Raw genomic sequence first — 15,974 nt, 5'->3', positions numbered from 1 at the left:
AGGAGGGAGCTCTTGCCTCCGGGAAGGAGGAGTCTGGGGCCCGGGTGGGGGCGTGGCTTCCAGGACGCGAGCCCAGGGGCGGGGCCTCCGCTGTGCGCTCAGGCGCTGCTCGGGCCACCTCTGCCTGGTCCCAGGGAAGATGGCGGCGCCCTGGTGGCGAGCCGCGCTGTATGGAAGTCGGAGGTGGCGGAGCTTCAGCACTTCGGGTGAGGGGTCTGAGGTCGGGGGCTCCTGGAGGTCCCCGTAAAGACCAAACCGCGGAGCTCGAGCCAGCGTCCGCCCCTGGCCTCACGTCCCGCACTCTGCCCGCAGCCGCCCTGAGTCGCCGGACCGCCCCTCTGGGGCCGATGCCCAACGAGGACATCGATGTGAGCAACCTGGAGCGGCTGGAGAAGTACCGAAGCTTCGACCGTTACCGGCGCCGGGCGGAGCAGGAGGCGCGGAACCCGCACTGGTGGCGGACGTACCGGGAGTACTTCTGCGAGGAGTCAGGTGCGCGGCGGCCGGAACCAAGATGAGGACGCAAGCGCTACTCCTTGGAGCCAGGGGAGCTTGGCTTCAAGATGTCTAGCGCTGATGGTCTGGAATACACATATATGATGGCTTTATCTTGTCATTCTCACCTGGTCGTTCTTTAGATGTTATATCATCTAAAGAAATGTCTCTTACAAAGGATATTAAGAGGCATCTGTAAAGTGGAGATGCAAGTGGTAGCAAAAATAGAGGCAGGAAGGGGTGCCTGGCTGGCTCAGTTGGTAGAGCATGCCATTCTTGATCTCAGGGTCTAGAGTTCAAGCCTCACGTTGGCCGTAGAGTTTCCATTAAAAAGCGGGGGGGGGGGGGGGGTGGGGGGTGGGGAGGTGGAGGCAGGGACGTCTTGGTTCGGTTGGTTAAGCGTCCCAACTCTTGATTTCGGCTCAGGTGATCTCATGGTTCATGGGTTCGACCCCCAGGTCGGACTCTCCTCTGGCAGCTTGGAACCTGCTTGGGATCCTCTCTTCCCCTCTCTCTGCCCCTCCCCTGCTCACACGCTCTGTCTCTATCTCAAAATAAATAAATAAACTTAAAAGAGGCAGGAAAAGGAGCAAAAAGCAGATTTTTATGGAGCCCTTCATTTTCCCCATCTCAGAGTGGCTTGCCTGAGCTTCACTTTCCTCAGTGTAAATAAAAGTTGTGTCTGCGTCCCAGAATTGCTGTATTAAAGGATGCAGTCCATTGGAATTTTTTAGAGGAATGCCATCTCTGACGAGGGTTCAGTGCATCTCGCTTATTGTTACCGTCTAACGTAAATGGAAAAAGGTATTGGGTTGAAAGTCATTTGGGCCGGTGTTTTTCAAAGCGTGTTCTGAGACCAGCAGCATAGGCACTACCTAGGTGCTTGTTAGGAAAGGAGAAATCTCCGGCCTCACGTTGACCTGCTGATTCAGGATCTGAATGTCAACAAAACTTCCCAGGTGACTTGGATGGTGTGTCCATTAAAGCGTGAGAAGTGTGCTTCTTTAAGGCCTTTATCTAGCTTCAGCTCACTATCCTACCAGGAACTCAGGTTCACGCCTGTGTCCAGGTGTGAACAGGCTTGAAGGTCATCCCAGCCATAATTGGGATGACCATCCACCTGCATTTCCCATGACCCAGGCAGTGTGACCTGCTTTAGGGATCAGAAAACGCGGTCTCAAGTTGAACCCACTTTGCTTAGCACCTGGACCCCGTTCGGGCCTGTGAAGCAGACTGCACAGTATTGATTGAGTTTCGTGAATTAAAGGGTAAAGCTTGGGCGAGTTGGAAGACTAGGCAGGGATAGGCAGCTTCACTGAGACTTGCTCCCACCTTCTCCAGTATATATACCTTCCCTCCCCAGATCCCAAAGACAAGGTTGACATCGGGCTCCCTCCACCCAAGGTCAGCCGGACCCAACAGCTGCTGGAGCGGAAACGGGTCCTCCGGGAGCTGCGGGCCAACCCAGAGGAGGAGCGAGCAGCCCGCCTCCGCACAGGTAAGCTCCCCCCATGAGGGTAGGGGGGCCCCCTGAGTGCCCCCCCCCCCCGCCCTGCATCCTAAGCAGCATCATTCCTTACCAGCTCGCATCCCACTGGAGGCGGTGCGGGCCGAGTGGGAGAGGACCTGTGGCCCCTATCATAAGCAGCGTCTGGCTGAGTACTACGGCCTCTATCGAGACCTGTTCCATGGTGCCACCTTCGTACCCCGCGTCCCCCTGCAAGTGGCCTATGCCGTGGGGGAGGACGACTTGATGCCTGTATACCACGGCAACGAGATTACTCCAACAGAGGTACTGCTTACTTGTGCCCCTCCCCGCACCGTGTGGACAGACAGCCCACCGCAGGACCACAGACAGCTCCTTGCTGAAAGCACTTGCAGAGGCAGTTTTGTTTTTTTTTTTTTTAATTTTTTTTTTTTCAACGTTTTTTGTTTATTTTTGGGACAGAGAGAGACAGAGCATGAACGGGGGAGGGGCAGAGAGAGAGGGAGACACAGAATCGGAAACAGGCTCCAGGCTCCGAGCCATCAGCCCAGAGCCTGACGCGGGGCTCGAACTCACGGACCGCGAGATCGTGACCTGGCTGAAGTCGGACGCTTAACCGACTGCGCCACCCAGGCGCCCCACAGAGGCAGTTTTTATGGTGGTAAAGGGCACAAGCATGCCATCTACGTAGGCTGATTTGGGGTTTTGTTCTTTTCCCCCTTTTGATCCCCTGGTAAACACCACAATAATCACCAGAGAAGGAATATAAAATGAAAGAAAAAGAGCTCTGTCTGGGCAGACTCCTGGCCCCCTGTCTTCGGAGTGCCCTCCTAGCCTCTGTCCGTTGATGTGAGGGCCGCCTTGTGGTTTGGATAGAGAGCCGGATAGGCAACTCTGCAGGGTTCCTTCTACAAGCTTCTCTGCTGACCTGCCTCTCAAGGGACTGTCAAGGGTGTTTGAATCAGAGCGGGCTCTCCCTTCCCCCAAGCTCCCTCAGACTCCTGTCCTCCAGAAAGGTCTGTTTACCGCAGCTGGTCTATCCCTGATGGGGGTGACACCTTCCCTGTTGTCTCCCCACCAGGCTGCCCAGGCCCCAGAGGTGACCTATGAGGCAGACAAGGGTTCCATATGGACACTGCTGCTCACCAATTTGGGTAGGTGTCTGGGGCTCACCAGGCCTCCTGCCTCCCTCGCCTCCCATGGGCCAGGGCTCAGGGGGGTGGGTAGTAGGGGTGGGGCCGGGTGTTCGTGGGGCCCCTCAGTCAGTGGGCTCTGTTTGTGTACAGATGGACACCTGCTGGAGCCGGATGCTGAATACATCCACTGGCTGGTGTAAGTACCTGGGGGGGGCAATGGGTCAGAGGCATGTGAGGGAGCCCTGGATCCTGGAAAGAGCTGCCCCTGAATTTTAGTCTTGGCTCCACCGAGGATTAACTGTGGACCTTTGGATTAACCTCCCACCGCAGGTGGCAGCCCCTCCCCTCTGCTCTCTGATGCCACCAAGAGCCCTGTGATCCACTCACTGGCTGAAGACAGGTCCAGAAGAAAAAGCAGGCATTAGGCCTTAGCTGTTGCCAACAGGCCTGTTGGTCTCCCTGAACTCATTTCCTCCTGTGTAAAACCAGGGTGATGCCACCCCATGCTTTAGCCTCCCTGAGGGGTTCTATGACAATCAGATGTGAAAAGGACAGTGAGAGACCCCTGGCAGCTGGGGCTGCCCGAGCTGGGCTGCCTTTTGTTTTCTCAGTGGCCTTTGGCTCTGGAGCCAGGGGGGCAGAGGTCAGGCAGTTGACCTCAGCTTTGGGACTGATGGGTAATTGGGACCAGTACCTGGGAGGCTGGTTTCTACCATTTTTAGTTAACTGCAGTTACCAACGTGTACAGCAGGACTCTCCAGAGAGTTATATCTAGGGGAGGTATAGTAGCCATTGTGGTGCCAGAGCGGGCTCACACTGCCTGACAAACCCCAGAGCCTTCGGGGAAACACAGGGGCAGCCCAAAGATAGTGTGGCCAAAAGGCCGTGTCCAGCCCAAAAGGCCGTGGTGGCCCCACCGGCTCCCCATGGCCTATAAACAGGGCGCTAGACCTCATCCTCTTGTTGACCATCTCTAGGACTCTTGTCCTCAGCCTCTGAACCTCTACTGTTTCCAAGTGAGTGGTCCATCCGAGGGTTCACAGAACTATGCCTCCTGCTTCTCTGTTCGATGAAGGTCATGTTAGGGGGTGTCCTCCCAGGGAGTGATAGCACCTCTAGGGAGCACTCCAGCTGCCGCCTTTCTTGAGTGTCAGTTAATGGATCCTTTTCCTCCCACCAGAACCAACATCCCAGGCAACAGAGTGGCTGAAGGACAGGAGACGTGTCCCTACCTGCCCCCCTTCCCTGCCCGAGGCTCCGGCTTCCACCGTTTTGCTTTCCTGCTCTTCAAGCAGGACAAGCTAATTGACTTCTCTGGGGACACCCGGCCCTCACCCTGGTAATCTACACGTCCAGCCCCTCTCCCGGCCCCATTCCCTCTCGCCACCCAGGCCTCAGGCCACCTTCCCAGGAATGGTCTGCCCTGCTCAGTTCTCCTGTCTCTTACACTTGAGACGGGCAGAAGGGTAGTTGTGCAGACCATAAGGGGCTTCTCAGGATTGCCTGTGGGGCTGGAGGTGGGGTGTGGGGCTCTGATGCCTCATTCCCTGCTCTTAAATGCTCCCCATCTTCTTATAGCTATCAGCTTGCCCAAAGGACCTTCCACACTTTTGATTTCTACAAGAAACACCAGGAAGCCATGACACCAGCTGGCCTGGCCTTTTTCCAGTGCCGCTGGGATGATTCTGTCACCCACATCTTCCACCTGCTTCTGGGTAAGGCCAGAGTGGGCTAGGGGTGGGGGCTGGGGCGGGGGGGAAGAGGGGGCGGTGGCCTGAGCTCACAGACCTCTCCTGACCTGCCAGGGAGAAGTGCCTGTCAGGAGGGCCACCTTGGGTGGACTGGCTGGGCAGTCCCGGGTTAGCAGACAAGGGGAAGGGGCTCAGGCTTGCCTCAGTCCACACCCACACTCCCTCTTCCCGCAGACATGCGGGAGCCTGTGTTTGAGTTTGTGCGGCCACCCCCTTACCACCCCAAGCAGAAGCGCTTCCCCCACCGGCAGCCCCTGCGCTACCTGGACCGGTACAGGGACAGTCACGAACCCACCTACGGTATCTACTAAGTGACCAGAGTGCCACCCACGCCAGAAAGTGGACTCAGCCTCTCAGGCTCCACCAGCAGGAACAATAAAGACACAGTTCCACAGGGCCAGCTTCTGGGTCCTGCTTGAGGGAGCTCCTCTGTGGCCCTGCCAGCAGGCCCAGGGTTTGGGAGTGAAGAGAGCTGTCCGAAGATGGTAGCAGGGGTGGGACATGTGAATAAAGATGATTTTTTTTTTAAGTTTGTTTATTTATTTTGAGGGGGGAGGGGCACAGAGCCCAACACTGGCGTCGAACTCGAACTGTAAGATCATGACCTAAGCTGAAATCAAGAGTCAGACTGTTAACCAGCGGTGCCCCAAAGATGATTTTTGCCATAGCTCGTCTGAGTCTGTGTTCGGGAGCAGCCAGTGCTCCCTCCTCCAACCCCACGATGGATTTGTCATGCTTCACGAATGGAAAGAGAACCGCCTCCCGCCTCAGGAGGTGGCCCCTCACCTCTACCTCCCGAGGGTGTCGGGCCCTGAGATCGAGTGGCCAGAGACAGGTACAGAAGGCAGGCAGTGGGGCTTGGTTGCTCCCACAGGCCTCTTGAAAGAGCTTTGCCAGCCCCAAGCACTGTCCCCTTGCCGTTGAATTCACAGTACAGGGCCAGACCCTGGCATCGGCTACTCTGGCACACCCCTGCTTGGGGCCCAGAAAGCCCCTGCAGCCTCACTGGCTGGTTACAGTATTATTTCTCCTAAGTAGCCAGTCAGGAGGACACCAGTGCACCTTTTCCGGGAAGAGGAGCTTCACGTATTACAGAAGACCTAATGCTTGCTGCATTGCCGTGAGCGGGCATCCTGCCTCAAAACTAAGCCAGGTTGGTTAGAGAAACCAGAAGTAATCCTCCTCCAGCTCACTGGGCCAGCACACTGCCCCAGGGCAGGTGGGTTAGAGCCAGGACCCCTCTCCTGTGCTCAGCTATAGGGGGACCTCTATAAAATGTTTGCATCCGCAAACAAGGAACTCCCCAGCAGGGGACCCCCACGGAGAGAGGATTCCAAGGCCAGCTGAAGGTTGCTTTGGGTTTCCACTAAAAGGGGGTATGAAAAAAACACTGGATTGGTCTGTGTTGGTGATCAGAAATTTCCACCTCGCTGTTTACTTTAAAAGAACCAAAATTTGGCGCGGCCTGGAGAAAGGAGATACCCCAATCTGGCAAATGCCTGAAACTCCGCCCAAGGAAAAGGGCAGCAGAGCACCTCCCATCAGGAGAGAGCCTGTGTGCCCAGTGCTCTTACTGCGAGGCACAACCCCGCGCAACCTCATTTAATCGCCAAAGCTGCTGGGAAGTAGCTGCTGTTCAGGTTTTCAGATGGGCCCGTAAGGGGTTCCGTGGTGACCCGCAGGCAGGAGGAGCGTCCGAGGCCCAACGGGGTTCCCAAAAGTTCTTGTCTCTGTAGGTGGGGGCCGCTCCCCAACACCACCACCCCCCCCCCACACACACACAGGAGCTGCTTAACGAGGGTTTGGAGCAACGGGATGGAGTTCCCAGGGTGGAACCACCGGGAGCCGGAGCCCAACTCCCACCTGGGGTGACTCGGAGCCTCGACAGAAGGGAGGAGGCCGGTGCGGCGACGGCCGAGGCGCGGCTGGTGCGGGAGGCGACGGTCCCGGCGCGTCCCGGCTCCTCCCCGCCGCACCCACGCCCTGCGCTGCCCGCCCCCTCGCCGAGGCCCCGCCCCCTCTCCGAGGCCCCACCCCTGCCGGCTCTACGAGGCGCCGCCACCGCCATGGACGCCCAGAAGCTGGAAGACAAGCTGACCTGCGCCATCTGCCTGGAGCTCTACCTGGAGCCGGTGACGCTGCCCTGCGGCCACAACTTCTGCGGGGACTGCATCCGGGACTGGTGGGGCTGCCGCGACAAGGCGTGCCCCGAGTGCCGGGAGCACTTCCCCGACGGCGCTGAGCTGCGCCGCAATGTGGCCCTCACCGGCGTGCTCGAGTTGATGCGCGCCGGGCCTGCCCCGGCTCCCGATCCCGACCCCGCTCCGGCTCTCGGCCCCGACCCCGCCCCGGCCCCCGGCTCCGGGCCGGGCGCGCGCTGTCTCCGGCACGGGCAGCCCCTCGAGCTCTTCTGTCGCACGGAGGGTCGCTGCGTGTGCAGCGCATGCACCGTGAACGAGTGTCGCCTCCACGAGCGGGCGCTGCTGGACACTGAGCGTCGGGAACGCGAGGTGACACCGGAGTGCCCTGCCCTGTCTTTAGGCGCCTAGGCTGGGGCAGGCAGCTTAAGCAGGAGGCGGCTTTGGGATGTTTGTGGTCCCGGATAGAAGGAGAAAACAGGTGCTTGAAATAGAGATTTCAGAGCTGGTGACAGGCCCAGGGTGAGGCCCCAGGACTGAGTGGCTGAAACGGAGTGAAGAAAGTGGTGAGGACGCCAAGGGTCCAAGCGCTGGAGTGTTGGAGGATAAACCCCGTGGCTGCTGAAGTCACAGAGAATAGAATGCTCCTGCTGAGGCTCTGAGCTCAGAAGTTTGCAGTGAAGGCCAGCAGATGACAACAAGGAGGGAGTGGCAGGTGGTACCACCAGGTGGCCAGGTGGCACACACATGCCTAAGGGGCCGTGTTTTGCTAGAGGGAAGTGATGCGGGGTGTGAGAAGGACAGATGCCCGTCCCTGGGGGAGACTCAGGTGGAACCAGAAGAGGTCCCCCCCCCCTTTCTGCATGCAGCATATGATGGAACGCTGGAGGCCAAGGGTCCTGGACAAAGACACAGGCATCGGGCTTAGGAAGATCTGATGGCTTTGGCCAAATTATCAATTTCTCTGTCCCATTTCCTCATCTTTGAAGTGGGGATCATGATGGTTCCTGCCTCATAAAGTGTGGCCAAGAGAAGGAGAAGCAAGACAGGCTCTTGAGCAAGGGCAGGGAATGGTGCTTTGTCCCGTTTCCGTGAAAGCACGATGTTCTACCCTCAAGGGTACCAGAGGAGTCGCAAATAGGGGTGCCCTCTTCCCCTCATGCCCAGAGCTGGGGCTGAGGACTGGCCGGTGTTTGGAGGAACCTGCCTCGTGCATGCACTACAGCACCCACTTCCCAAATAGCTTTGGTGCTTTGAGCCGAAGCCAGAAGTTCCGCTCCCACCATTTATTACCTGGGGGTGGGTTTACAGCCCAGAGACATTGGGCGCTCTGCCCCAGGTTGCTCAGCTTGCAAGAGGGACTGGAGGTCAGGTGTAAATCCAAAGGCCTCTGCTCTGCCTGTGTACCTCCCTGCTCCAGGTTGGGAACGGGCTTTGTCCAGATCTCCCTGGGACACTAACCCAGTTCACCCGGGGTGCTGAGACCGAGGCTGGTGCTCTGTGTGCTGGCCCACTGGTCTGCCTTGCTGGGGGTGGCCCTGGGAGGGGACGCCCCGCATCTACAGATGTTTGTTGACTAACTGGCTTCTTCTTGTCACTTGTTCCCACTGTGGGCACCACAGGCCCAGCTGAGAGCCATGCTGGAGGTCACCCAGCAGCAGGCCACCGAGGCTGAGAGCCAGCTAAAGGAACTGCAGGAGCAAAGCAGCCAGGTCCAGGTACGAGGCCCGTCTGTTCTACCTCACTACCTCCTCATGCCGTGCCCTTCAGGCAGCCACCAGTGGATCCCTGGGACACTGGGTAGCAGGTGTGAGCTACCTTGGAAATGCCTCCTGGCAGCAGGGAGGGAGGGGCTGAGCGGGGGTTGGGGGGGGAAGAACGGTTCCAGGGGCCCTGGCTCCCCACACCACCCCGCAGTCCAGGGGGCAGCCTTGGCCCCAGCCACCCTAGGCGACTCCTTTGCCCACTCAGAGCTCGGCCTGCACCCTGGCCTCCGTGGTCTCCAGCAAATTCAGCTGCCTGCTGCAGGCCCTGGAGATGCGGCGGACCTTGGCACTGACGGACATCGAGGTGGCCAAGACACAGGCACTAACACAGGCCCAGGATGAAGAACGGCGACTGCGGGGCCACCTGGAAGCCCTGGCTCACTACGACCGCAGGGTCCGGGACCTCCTGGAGCAGTTGGATGACCAGACCTTCCTCCAGGTACCGGGTCTCGGGGCGACAGGTGCACCTCGTGCACAGGTCGCTGGTTGACCCTGCACAGGTCGACCAGTGACCCTGCACCTCGTGCACAGGCTTACTGCAACTGTCCCTGGGGCTCAGGAATCACAGCTCCTGGCACCCCCAGGCCCTCTTGGGCCCCTGGCTCCTCTGCAGTGGGACGAAGAACAGCAGCTGGCTGGCGTGGAGTCACTGAGCCGGCTGTATGGTCTCCTCCTGGATGAGGGGAGCCACCCCAGGGCACCGGCTGAGGCTGCTGATTTGGGCCCCGTGGGTAAGGCTGACCCCAGATCTCTCTCTACCCCTCCGGGCCCAGCTGGCCCTCCCACAGCAGGTGGGAGTGGGGTCAGGACCCTGCCCCCCATGAGCTCTCTCCCCGTCACTGCCCTAACACTTCTTTGCCTCCTAGAGGCCCCAGGTCCCCTGGCACCAGTCCCAAGCCCGGTTTGCCCACTGAGGAGGAAACTCTGGCAGAGTAAGGAGACCGGCACGGGTGTGTGTGCATAGGCGTGTGTGCGTTGTGCAACCGTGTGTACACCACATGAGTACACGTGAGCATGTGTGCACGTCTGTGTGAGTATGTGGAGGGGGCACGTGCTGTGACTGCCCTGTCCAGGGGGTCTGTTCCCTGCCCTTCCTTGGGTCTGTGCCCACCACCCACACCTGTCGTAGGATGTAAACTTCCTACATGTGGAGCCAGTACAGGGATACGGAGATTTCTGGGCATGCAAACCTGGGATCAGTTATGATTCTTCCACTTGTTACCAAGTTAGGTTACTTCCGGGAGCCTCAGTTTCCTCATCTTTGAAATGAGGTGCATAGAAGTTTCCACCCAGGGCTGTGGCGAGGACAGACTCCCGCGCTGGTGCCCAGTGCCTGCTCCGCTGGCTGTGTGCCTGGCAGACGCTTGGTGTGCGTTGGGGAAGCTTCAGTTGCCATTTCCCCTCCGGGGACAGAATGGCAGACAGACACCTCCCCGCTCACCTCCCATCCATCTGTCCCTGACAGATTATCGCAATCTGACCTTCGACCCAGACAGCGCCAATTGCCACCTCTACCTGTCTCAGCAGGGCCAGCAGGTAAAGCACCGTCACAAGCCCCGGGACCTGGCCGGGCCACGCAGCTTCCAGCTCTGGCAGGTGCAATGTGCCCAGAGCTTCCGGAACGGTCGACACTACTGGGAGGTGCGCACGTCTAATCACTCAGTGACGCTGGGCGTCGCCTATCCAGAACTTTCACGGCACAAGCAAGGGCCCCACACAGACAACATTGGGCGTGGGCCTAGCTCCTGGGGGCTCTGTGTTCAGGAGGACAGGGCCCAGGCCTGGCACAACGGGGAGGCCCGGCGCCTCCCAGGGGTGTCCGGGCGGCTCCTGGGCATGGATTTGGACCTGGCCTCTGGCCGCCTCACCTTCTACAGCCTGGAGCCCAAGGCCCAGCCCCTACATACCTTCCACGCCATTTTCACCCAGCCCCTCTACCCCGTCTTCTGGCTCCTGGAGGGTAGGACTTTGACCCTGTGCCATCGGCCTGAGGCCAAGCTCCCTCCGGGACTCCAGGAAGAGGCCGCGGGGCCCAGCTGAGGTGCCGCCTGGGCCTCAGAGGCTAGTGTGGCGCCCATGGGCCCCTGTTCCTGCTGGAGAGTGTGTGCGGTCCGGACCTCGCCGCACAGGAGGCACAACAACACACTTCGCTGCAGCTCACCTCCCTTGAATGTCATGTAGACCAAAGGGACGGGGCCTGGGGTGGGGGGCAAGGCACAACCAATTCCTGGAGAAAACCTAGAGAAAAGCGATTTTTACCTCCTTCTCTCTCTTCTCGTAACATTTTGGCATATCTTAGTCTCTTTTGTATATCCTTGTGATTACATTTTGTAAACAATTGGGGTGGGGTGTTTTTTTGCCTTTTTTACTCAGCACAAGCATTTTTCACGGTATTAAAATTTTTCCCTGAATGATTACCATATAAACAGTCTTTGTAATTTTTCTATTTTATTTTATTTTTTAATGTTTGTTTGTTTATTTATTTATTTATTAGCGTTTATTTATTTTTGAGACAGAGAGAGACAGAGCATGAACGGGGGACGGTCAGAGAGAGAGAGAGAGATACAGAATCTGAAACAGGCTCCAGGCTCTGAGGTGTCAGCACAGAGCCTGACGCGGGGCTTGAACTCATGGACCTCGAGATCATGACCTGAGCCGAAGTCGGACGCTTAACTGCCTGAGCCACCCAGGTGCCCCTAATGTTTATTTATTTTTGAGACAGAGAGCATGAATGGGGGAGGGTCAGAGAGCAAGGGAGACACAGAATCCGAAGCAGGCTCCAGTCTCCGAGCTGTCAGCACAGAGCCCAACGCGGGGCTCGAGCCTGTGATCTGCAAGATCACGACCTGAGCCGAAGTCGGACGCTCAGCCGACGGAGCCACCCAGGTGCCCCTCCACTTCTTTTATTAAAGACCTATATTAGCATGGTTTCGGCTTTCTTCAGTTACCTGAAAACAGGTACTAAGGTAGGTTTTTCATACAGCAAAGTGGCAGAACCTCAAATTTGCGAAAGCCAGGGGTAGTCTGCCGCGTGCCGTTTCCGCTCGTGAACGGTTTCGTGAGAATGCTCTGCTTTTGGGTAGCCCCGGGGACCCTGTATGGGACATTCATGTTGTTTTATTTGGGGCTGTAAAAATTTTGGCCACGGTGAATATTTTTGAGCAGGAAGCTTTGGCCATATCCATGGCTACGAATGTAGGCTAAATTCTCAGTGGAGTTCCTCAATGGAAAAATAACTAGCACTGGAAGATTTTCTTTTTATACAGAAGGCCAAAATGTATCAACCTGGAGTCAGGCCGACTATTCCCTCCTCGCCCTCGCCATCTGGGCGCAGCCTCAGCCCCCGTCGTCCCAACACAGGGTGTGGGGATTAAGTGCACTGATACGTATAGGCAACAGAACAGTGTTGGCTTCCTTTGCTTCTGGTTTTCCTACTCAGAAGATGCTTCCCCGAAGGATCCCTGGACATTTATTTGTTTGTGTTTCTGGAAGTAGGGTTGCTGGGACCTAAGGCAACTGTCATTTTATTACTTAAAACATTCTGCTTCTTGATCTGGGTGGTGGTTACAAGGATGTTTGCTTTATCACTTCTTATGCTGTGCATATATGTTTCATATGCTCGTGTGTAAATATTTCACAATAAAAATTTTTTAAGGACAACACATGCCAAAACACATACTCCAAAAAAATACAAAATATTTCTGTATTTGTAAAAATGAGATCTCCCTCCTACCTTGTAACCTGATGCCAGCTGCTGCGAGGGTCGCACACTCCATCGTGCAGCTGCTTCCCCAGCCTGTGGCTCTCTGTTCAAGGGCAGGGCCAGGCTTCTGATTGGTACAACCTGGGCAAGGGGCTTCTAGTGAGACTCCTACGTTGGGGACTTGCCAAACATGAGGGGGGCGCTTTCGCACCGGGCAGCCTGACAGGAATGACACCAGGCGGTCACCTTGCTGTACGGCGGGGTTGACAGATGCTAAGAGACCCAGCAGAAGAGGAAGCAAGATTGGGCTGGCCAAGTGGCTGGCATCACCGGCTGCCGCCCCCCCCCCCCGTCCCCCTACCTTGTACAGATTGTAACCATCCTCCCCCCACCCCCACAACCAAAAGCCCCAGCACGTGTGTCCAATGGGCTGTGTCCACACTCTGAGAAGGTGAGAGAAAGGAAGAACGGCCCCCTTACGTTTCTGTGGGGGAAGTGTTTGGGGTCTTTATTCTATGATACTACTTTTTATCAGGTTGTTAGTTCTTTCCATGTTGTTCCTTGGGGGTGTTCTTTATTGTGACTTAACCTTTATTTACATACAATGAGATGCCGCTGCCATTTTTGAAGACTGTGCTTCCCTAGGAGGTGTGGGGCAAGCATTTATGAATCTGTTGGAAAGCTGCTTCCAATGGAGTTCCCTTGGTCCATGTGATTCTGGCGGAAGTCTGTCTCCTCTCCAGGAAAAATGCATTGGGAGAGAGGGAAAAGAGCACGGACTTTGGGGTGTAACGTTTGTAAAGGGGACACATTTGATTAGCCTGTGGGTTTTTCCAGCATATGTGCCCCACGCCTCCAGTTTCTGGGCTTCTGTGAGGCAGAATCAGGAGGATGGGCACATAAGCAGAAAGGGGCAGGGAAGGGGGACAGGAGAGATTTTTAAAAGACCAGGGCCTTCGGTGCCAGGAGAGTTGAGGGAGTCAGATTGGAGGCTGCTCATCCCCAGGCAGGAAGGGATGGGAGGGAGCAGCATGGTAACATGGGATTGGCAGCTAGAAGACAATGGAGCCAGGCTTTCTGAGGGCAAAGGATTTCCCATTCTAGATTTCCATACCCAGCCAAACTGTCAGTGTCAAAGCTTGAGCAAAGACCTTAGCAGGCACTTTCGCATCTATTCTCAGGAAGCCCCCAGGACGTATACTTTCCAAAAATAAAGAGGTAAATCAATGAAGGGGATAGAAGACCTGGGACCCAAGCAACAAAGAATTCAACACCAAAGAGAAGTGATAAAGAATTTAAGTCTCCAGAAACTGGAGCACAAACATGCACACAGATGTTCAAGGCCTGTGAGCATGTGCTTTAGGGATGAGGAGGCAAATGCTAAAAGTAACAGGTAAAAGTTGACACTGGTGGTCTATGGGAGCAAGAATCTGCAGCAGGTGGGACACAGAAGTCCCAGCTTTTGTTATAAGCCTCATTAAATTGCTTGTCAAATTTTCTCTGTTTTGAAATAAATACAAATTCAACATTTTCAAGTACATCAGAACCATTAAGTGCTACCGTGGGACATGGCGTGGATCCCGTTTCAATTTCATAGATGCAAAGCCAGGCTAGGAATGACTAGCTAATTACTCCCATTTGTTTTTTTTTTTAATTTTTTTTCAACGTTTATTTATTTTTGGGACAGGGAGAGACAGAGCATGAATGGGGGAGGGTCAGAGAGAGAGGGAGACAGAGAATCGGAAACAGGCTCCAGGCTCTGAGCCGTCAGCCCAGAGCCTGACGCGGGGCTCGAACTCACAGACCGCAAGATCGTGACCTGGCTGAAGTCGGACGCTTAACCGACTGCGCCACCCAGGCGCCCCAATTACTCCCATTTGTAATGACTGCTTTTGCTCATTTGTTTTTGTTTCTGTTTGACCTTTTTTTTTTTTCTTCTTCCAAGCAATACTGCAGCCTGATAAACGGGTTCATATATGAGGTTTAGGATTATTTTCGGGTTGCACTTTCTGGGTTTCAATCCTGCCTGCTCCACAGGACTGGCTATATGACCTCTGGCAAGATGTGTAACCTGTCGGAATTCCATTTCCCCTTCTTCGTGACATAGTTCCCGCAAAGGCAGAGTGAGATGCAGGTGTGAACATGCTCCTGCAGACCTCAAAAGTGCCAGTTACCTTTTCCCCTTAAGAGCCAATTCATTTCAAAAAGAATGAATACGTGGGGCAAACTTAAAGCTTCGATAATGGAAATGAATTATTCAAACACCACCATCTTGACAAATCACATCTCTACGCCTTCCTAGGGAAGCAGATCTTCCTGAACAGGCTCGGGGGTGGGAAGCAGAACGTTAGCTGGGACTTGTCCATAAACACTCCCAGCGGCACCCCTCACTCCTCCAGAACCAGGCGGGTCTGTGGACTCAGCAAGCCCAGGCAGCCCAGCCGCCAAGCCCTGGAGCAGGGTGGCGCGGATGCCTGAGCCTCCAAACTGTTCCTGGGTCTTGGCAAACAAGCGGCAGTCATGATCAAGTAGTGATCCGTGTGGAAACCAACGTATGGAACTCATTACCCGCCTTCCTGCCAAACTGGGCACACCCAGGCCGGTTCCCTCTGCTACTCCTCTTCTGGAAGATCTCTTCCCACCCTAGTTGTTGCACGGCCGAGTCCTAGCAACCCATGAAAGCCCAGCTCAGATGCCACTTCCTCCACACGGGCCTCCGTGAGCTCCGCCTTCCTGTGAGCCCCCAGGATTGCACCCCTCATTTAACATTTCATAGATCTTAGTTTTCTTCTCTCCTTCCAGGAAAGATGTAAGGAGGCTGTGCATAGCATCTTTCTAAACTAGACATTCATAAACTGGGGGTCTTGGTGAGAAAATTCTCCGTATTTTCACCATTCTCTAAACTGAAATTTAGCATTTCTTTCTATTACAAATGGAGAGAACAGACCATAGTGGAATTAACAGTATCTGTGACTTGCCACCAATAGAAACAGCAGATATTTTCGTAGCACATTATGTGGTGGCAGAGAACCTGAAATATCACTTCTGTTCATCACTATTTGAAATATATATATTAATTGTTAGGCCTCCATCGGATGTTGTCATTTATTGTGTTAAACACATATACAACTTTAACACAAATTTGGGGTTTGGGGTTTTTTTTTAGTTTATTTTTTTATTTTGAGAGAGAGACAGTATGAGCAGGGGTGGGGCAGAGACAGAGAGAGAGAGAGAGAGAATCCCAAGCAGGCTCCACACTGTCAGCACTGAGTTCAACGCGGGGCTCAAACTCACAAAACTGTGAGATCATGACTTGAGCCAAAATCAAGAGTCGTTCGCTTAGCCAACTGAGCCACCCAGGCGCCCCACAAATTAACTTTCTTATTGTACGTGTACTTCAGTGTAATTGATTTCCATGAACTCCTATGCATTTTTAAAAGCATTACTTTGGAGGGGCGCCTGGGTGGTTCAGTCAGTTAAGCATCTGACACCTGCTCAG

General features: G+C 55.4%; 2 protein-coding genes across 4 annotated transcripts; both read left to right on the top strand.

Moving 5' to 3' along the window:
* The first annotated feature begins 46 nt into the window (after window positions 1–46).
* MRPL38 (mitochondrial ribosomal protein L38) lies at window positions 47–5,392 on the top strand. Its single transcript, XM_086688091.1, has 9 exons — window positions 47–206; window positions 313–492; window positions 1,859–1,993; window positions 2,079–2,287; window positions 3,063–3,135; window positions 3,268–3,313; window positions 4,298–4,456; window positions 4,696–4,832; window positions 5,043–5,392. The coding sequence occupies exons 1-9, from the start codon at window positions 140–142 to the stop codon at window positions 5,177–5,179; spliced, it is 1,143 nt and encodes a 380-aa protein (XP_086544217.1). The 5' UTR covers window positions 47–139; the 3' UTR covers window positions 5,180–5,392.
* A 1,496-nt stretch (window positions 5,393–6,888) lies between these two features.
* TRIM65 (tripartite motif containing 65) lies at window positions 6,889–11,198 on the top strand. Of its 3 annotated transcripts, none has more exons than XM_086688089.1 (6): window positions 6,889–7,378; window positions 8,629–8,724; window positions 9,035–9,211; window positions 9,332–9,503; window positions 9,639–9,704; window positions 10,238–11,198. In XM_086688089.1, exons 1-6 carry the CDS (start codon window positions 6,935–6,937, stop codon window positions 10,810–10,812), a joined length of 1,530 nt encoding a protein of 509 aa, XP_086544215.1. In that variant the 5' UTR covers window positions 6,889–6,934; the 3' UTR covers window positions 10,813–11,198. The 3 variants fall into 3 exon arrangements, with proteins under 3 accessions (XP_086544215.1, XP_086544213.1, XP_086544216.1); XM_086688087.1 differs by having other exon boundaries at window positions 6,890–7,378; window positions 8,978–9,211; XM_086688090.1 differs by lacking the exon at window positions 9,639–9,704 and having other exon boundaries at window positions 6,890–7,378; window positions 8,978–9,211.
* Window positions 11,199–15,974: the final 4,776 nt, after the last annotated feature.

The sequence above is a fragment of the Puma concolor genome, chromosome E1, assembly GCF_028749965.1.
Source record: "Puma concolor isolate L17-30 chromosome E1, mPumCon1.1.hap2, whole genome shotgun sequence".
Classification (NCBI taxonomy): Eukaryota; Metazoa; Chordata; class Mammalia; order Carnivora; family Felidae; genus Puma; species Puma concolor.
The sequence above is the reverse complement of the archived record's forward strand: the minus strand, read 5'-3'. Positions and strand labels throughout refer to the sequence as shown.

Coding starts and splice junctions, on each gene's coding strand:
- MRPL38 (XM_086688091.1), top strand. CDS start 140: ATGGCGGCGCCCTGGTGGCGAGCCGCGCTGTATGGAAGTCGGAGGTGG. Junction 207..312: donor GCGGAGCTTCAGCACTTCGG/GTGAGGGGTCTG, acceptor CTCTGCCCGCAG/CCGCCCTGAGTCGCCGGACC. Junction 3,136..3,267: donor ACTGCTGCTCACCAATTTGG/GTAGGTGTCTGG, acceptor GTTTGTGTACAG/ATGGACACCTGCTGGAGCCG.
- TRIM65 (XM_086688087.1), top strand. CDS start 6,935: ATGGACGCCCAGAAGCTGGAAGACAAGCTGACCTGCGCCATCTGCCTG. Junction 7,379..8,628: donor CTGAGCGTCGGGAACGCGAG/GTGACACCGGAG, acceptor TGGGCACCACAG/GCCCAGCTGAGAGCCATGCT. Junction 9,705..10,237: donor GAGGAGGAAACTCTGGCAGA/GTAAGGAGACCG, acceptor TGTCCCTGACAG/ATTATCGCAATCTGACCTTC.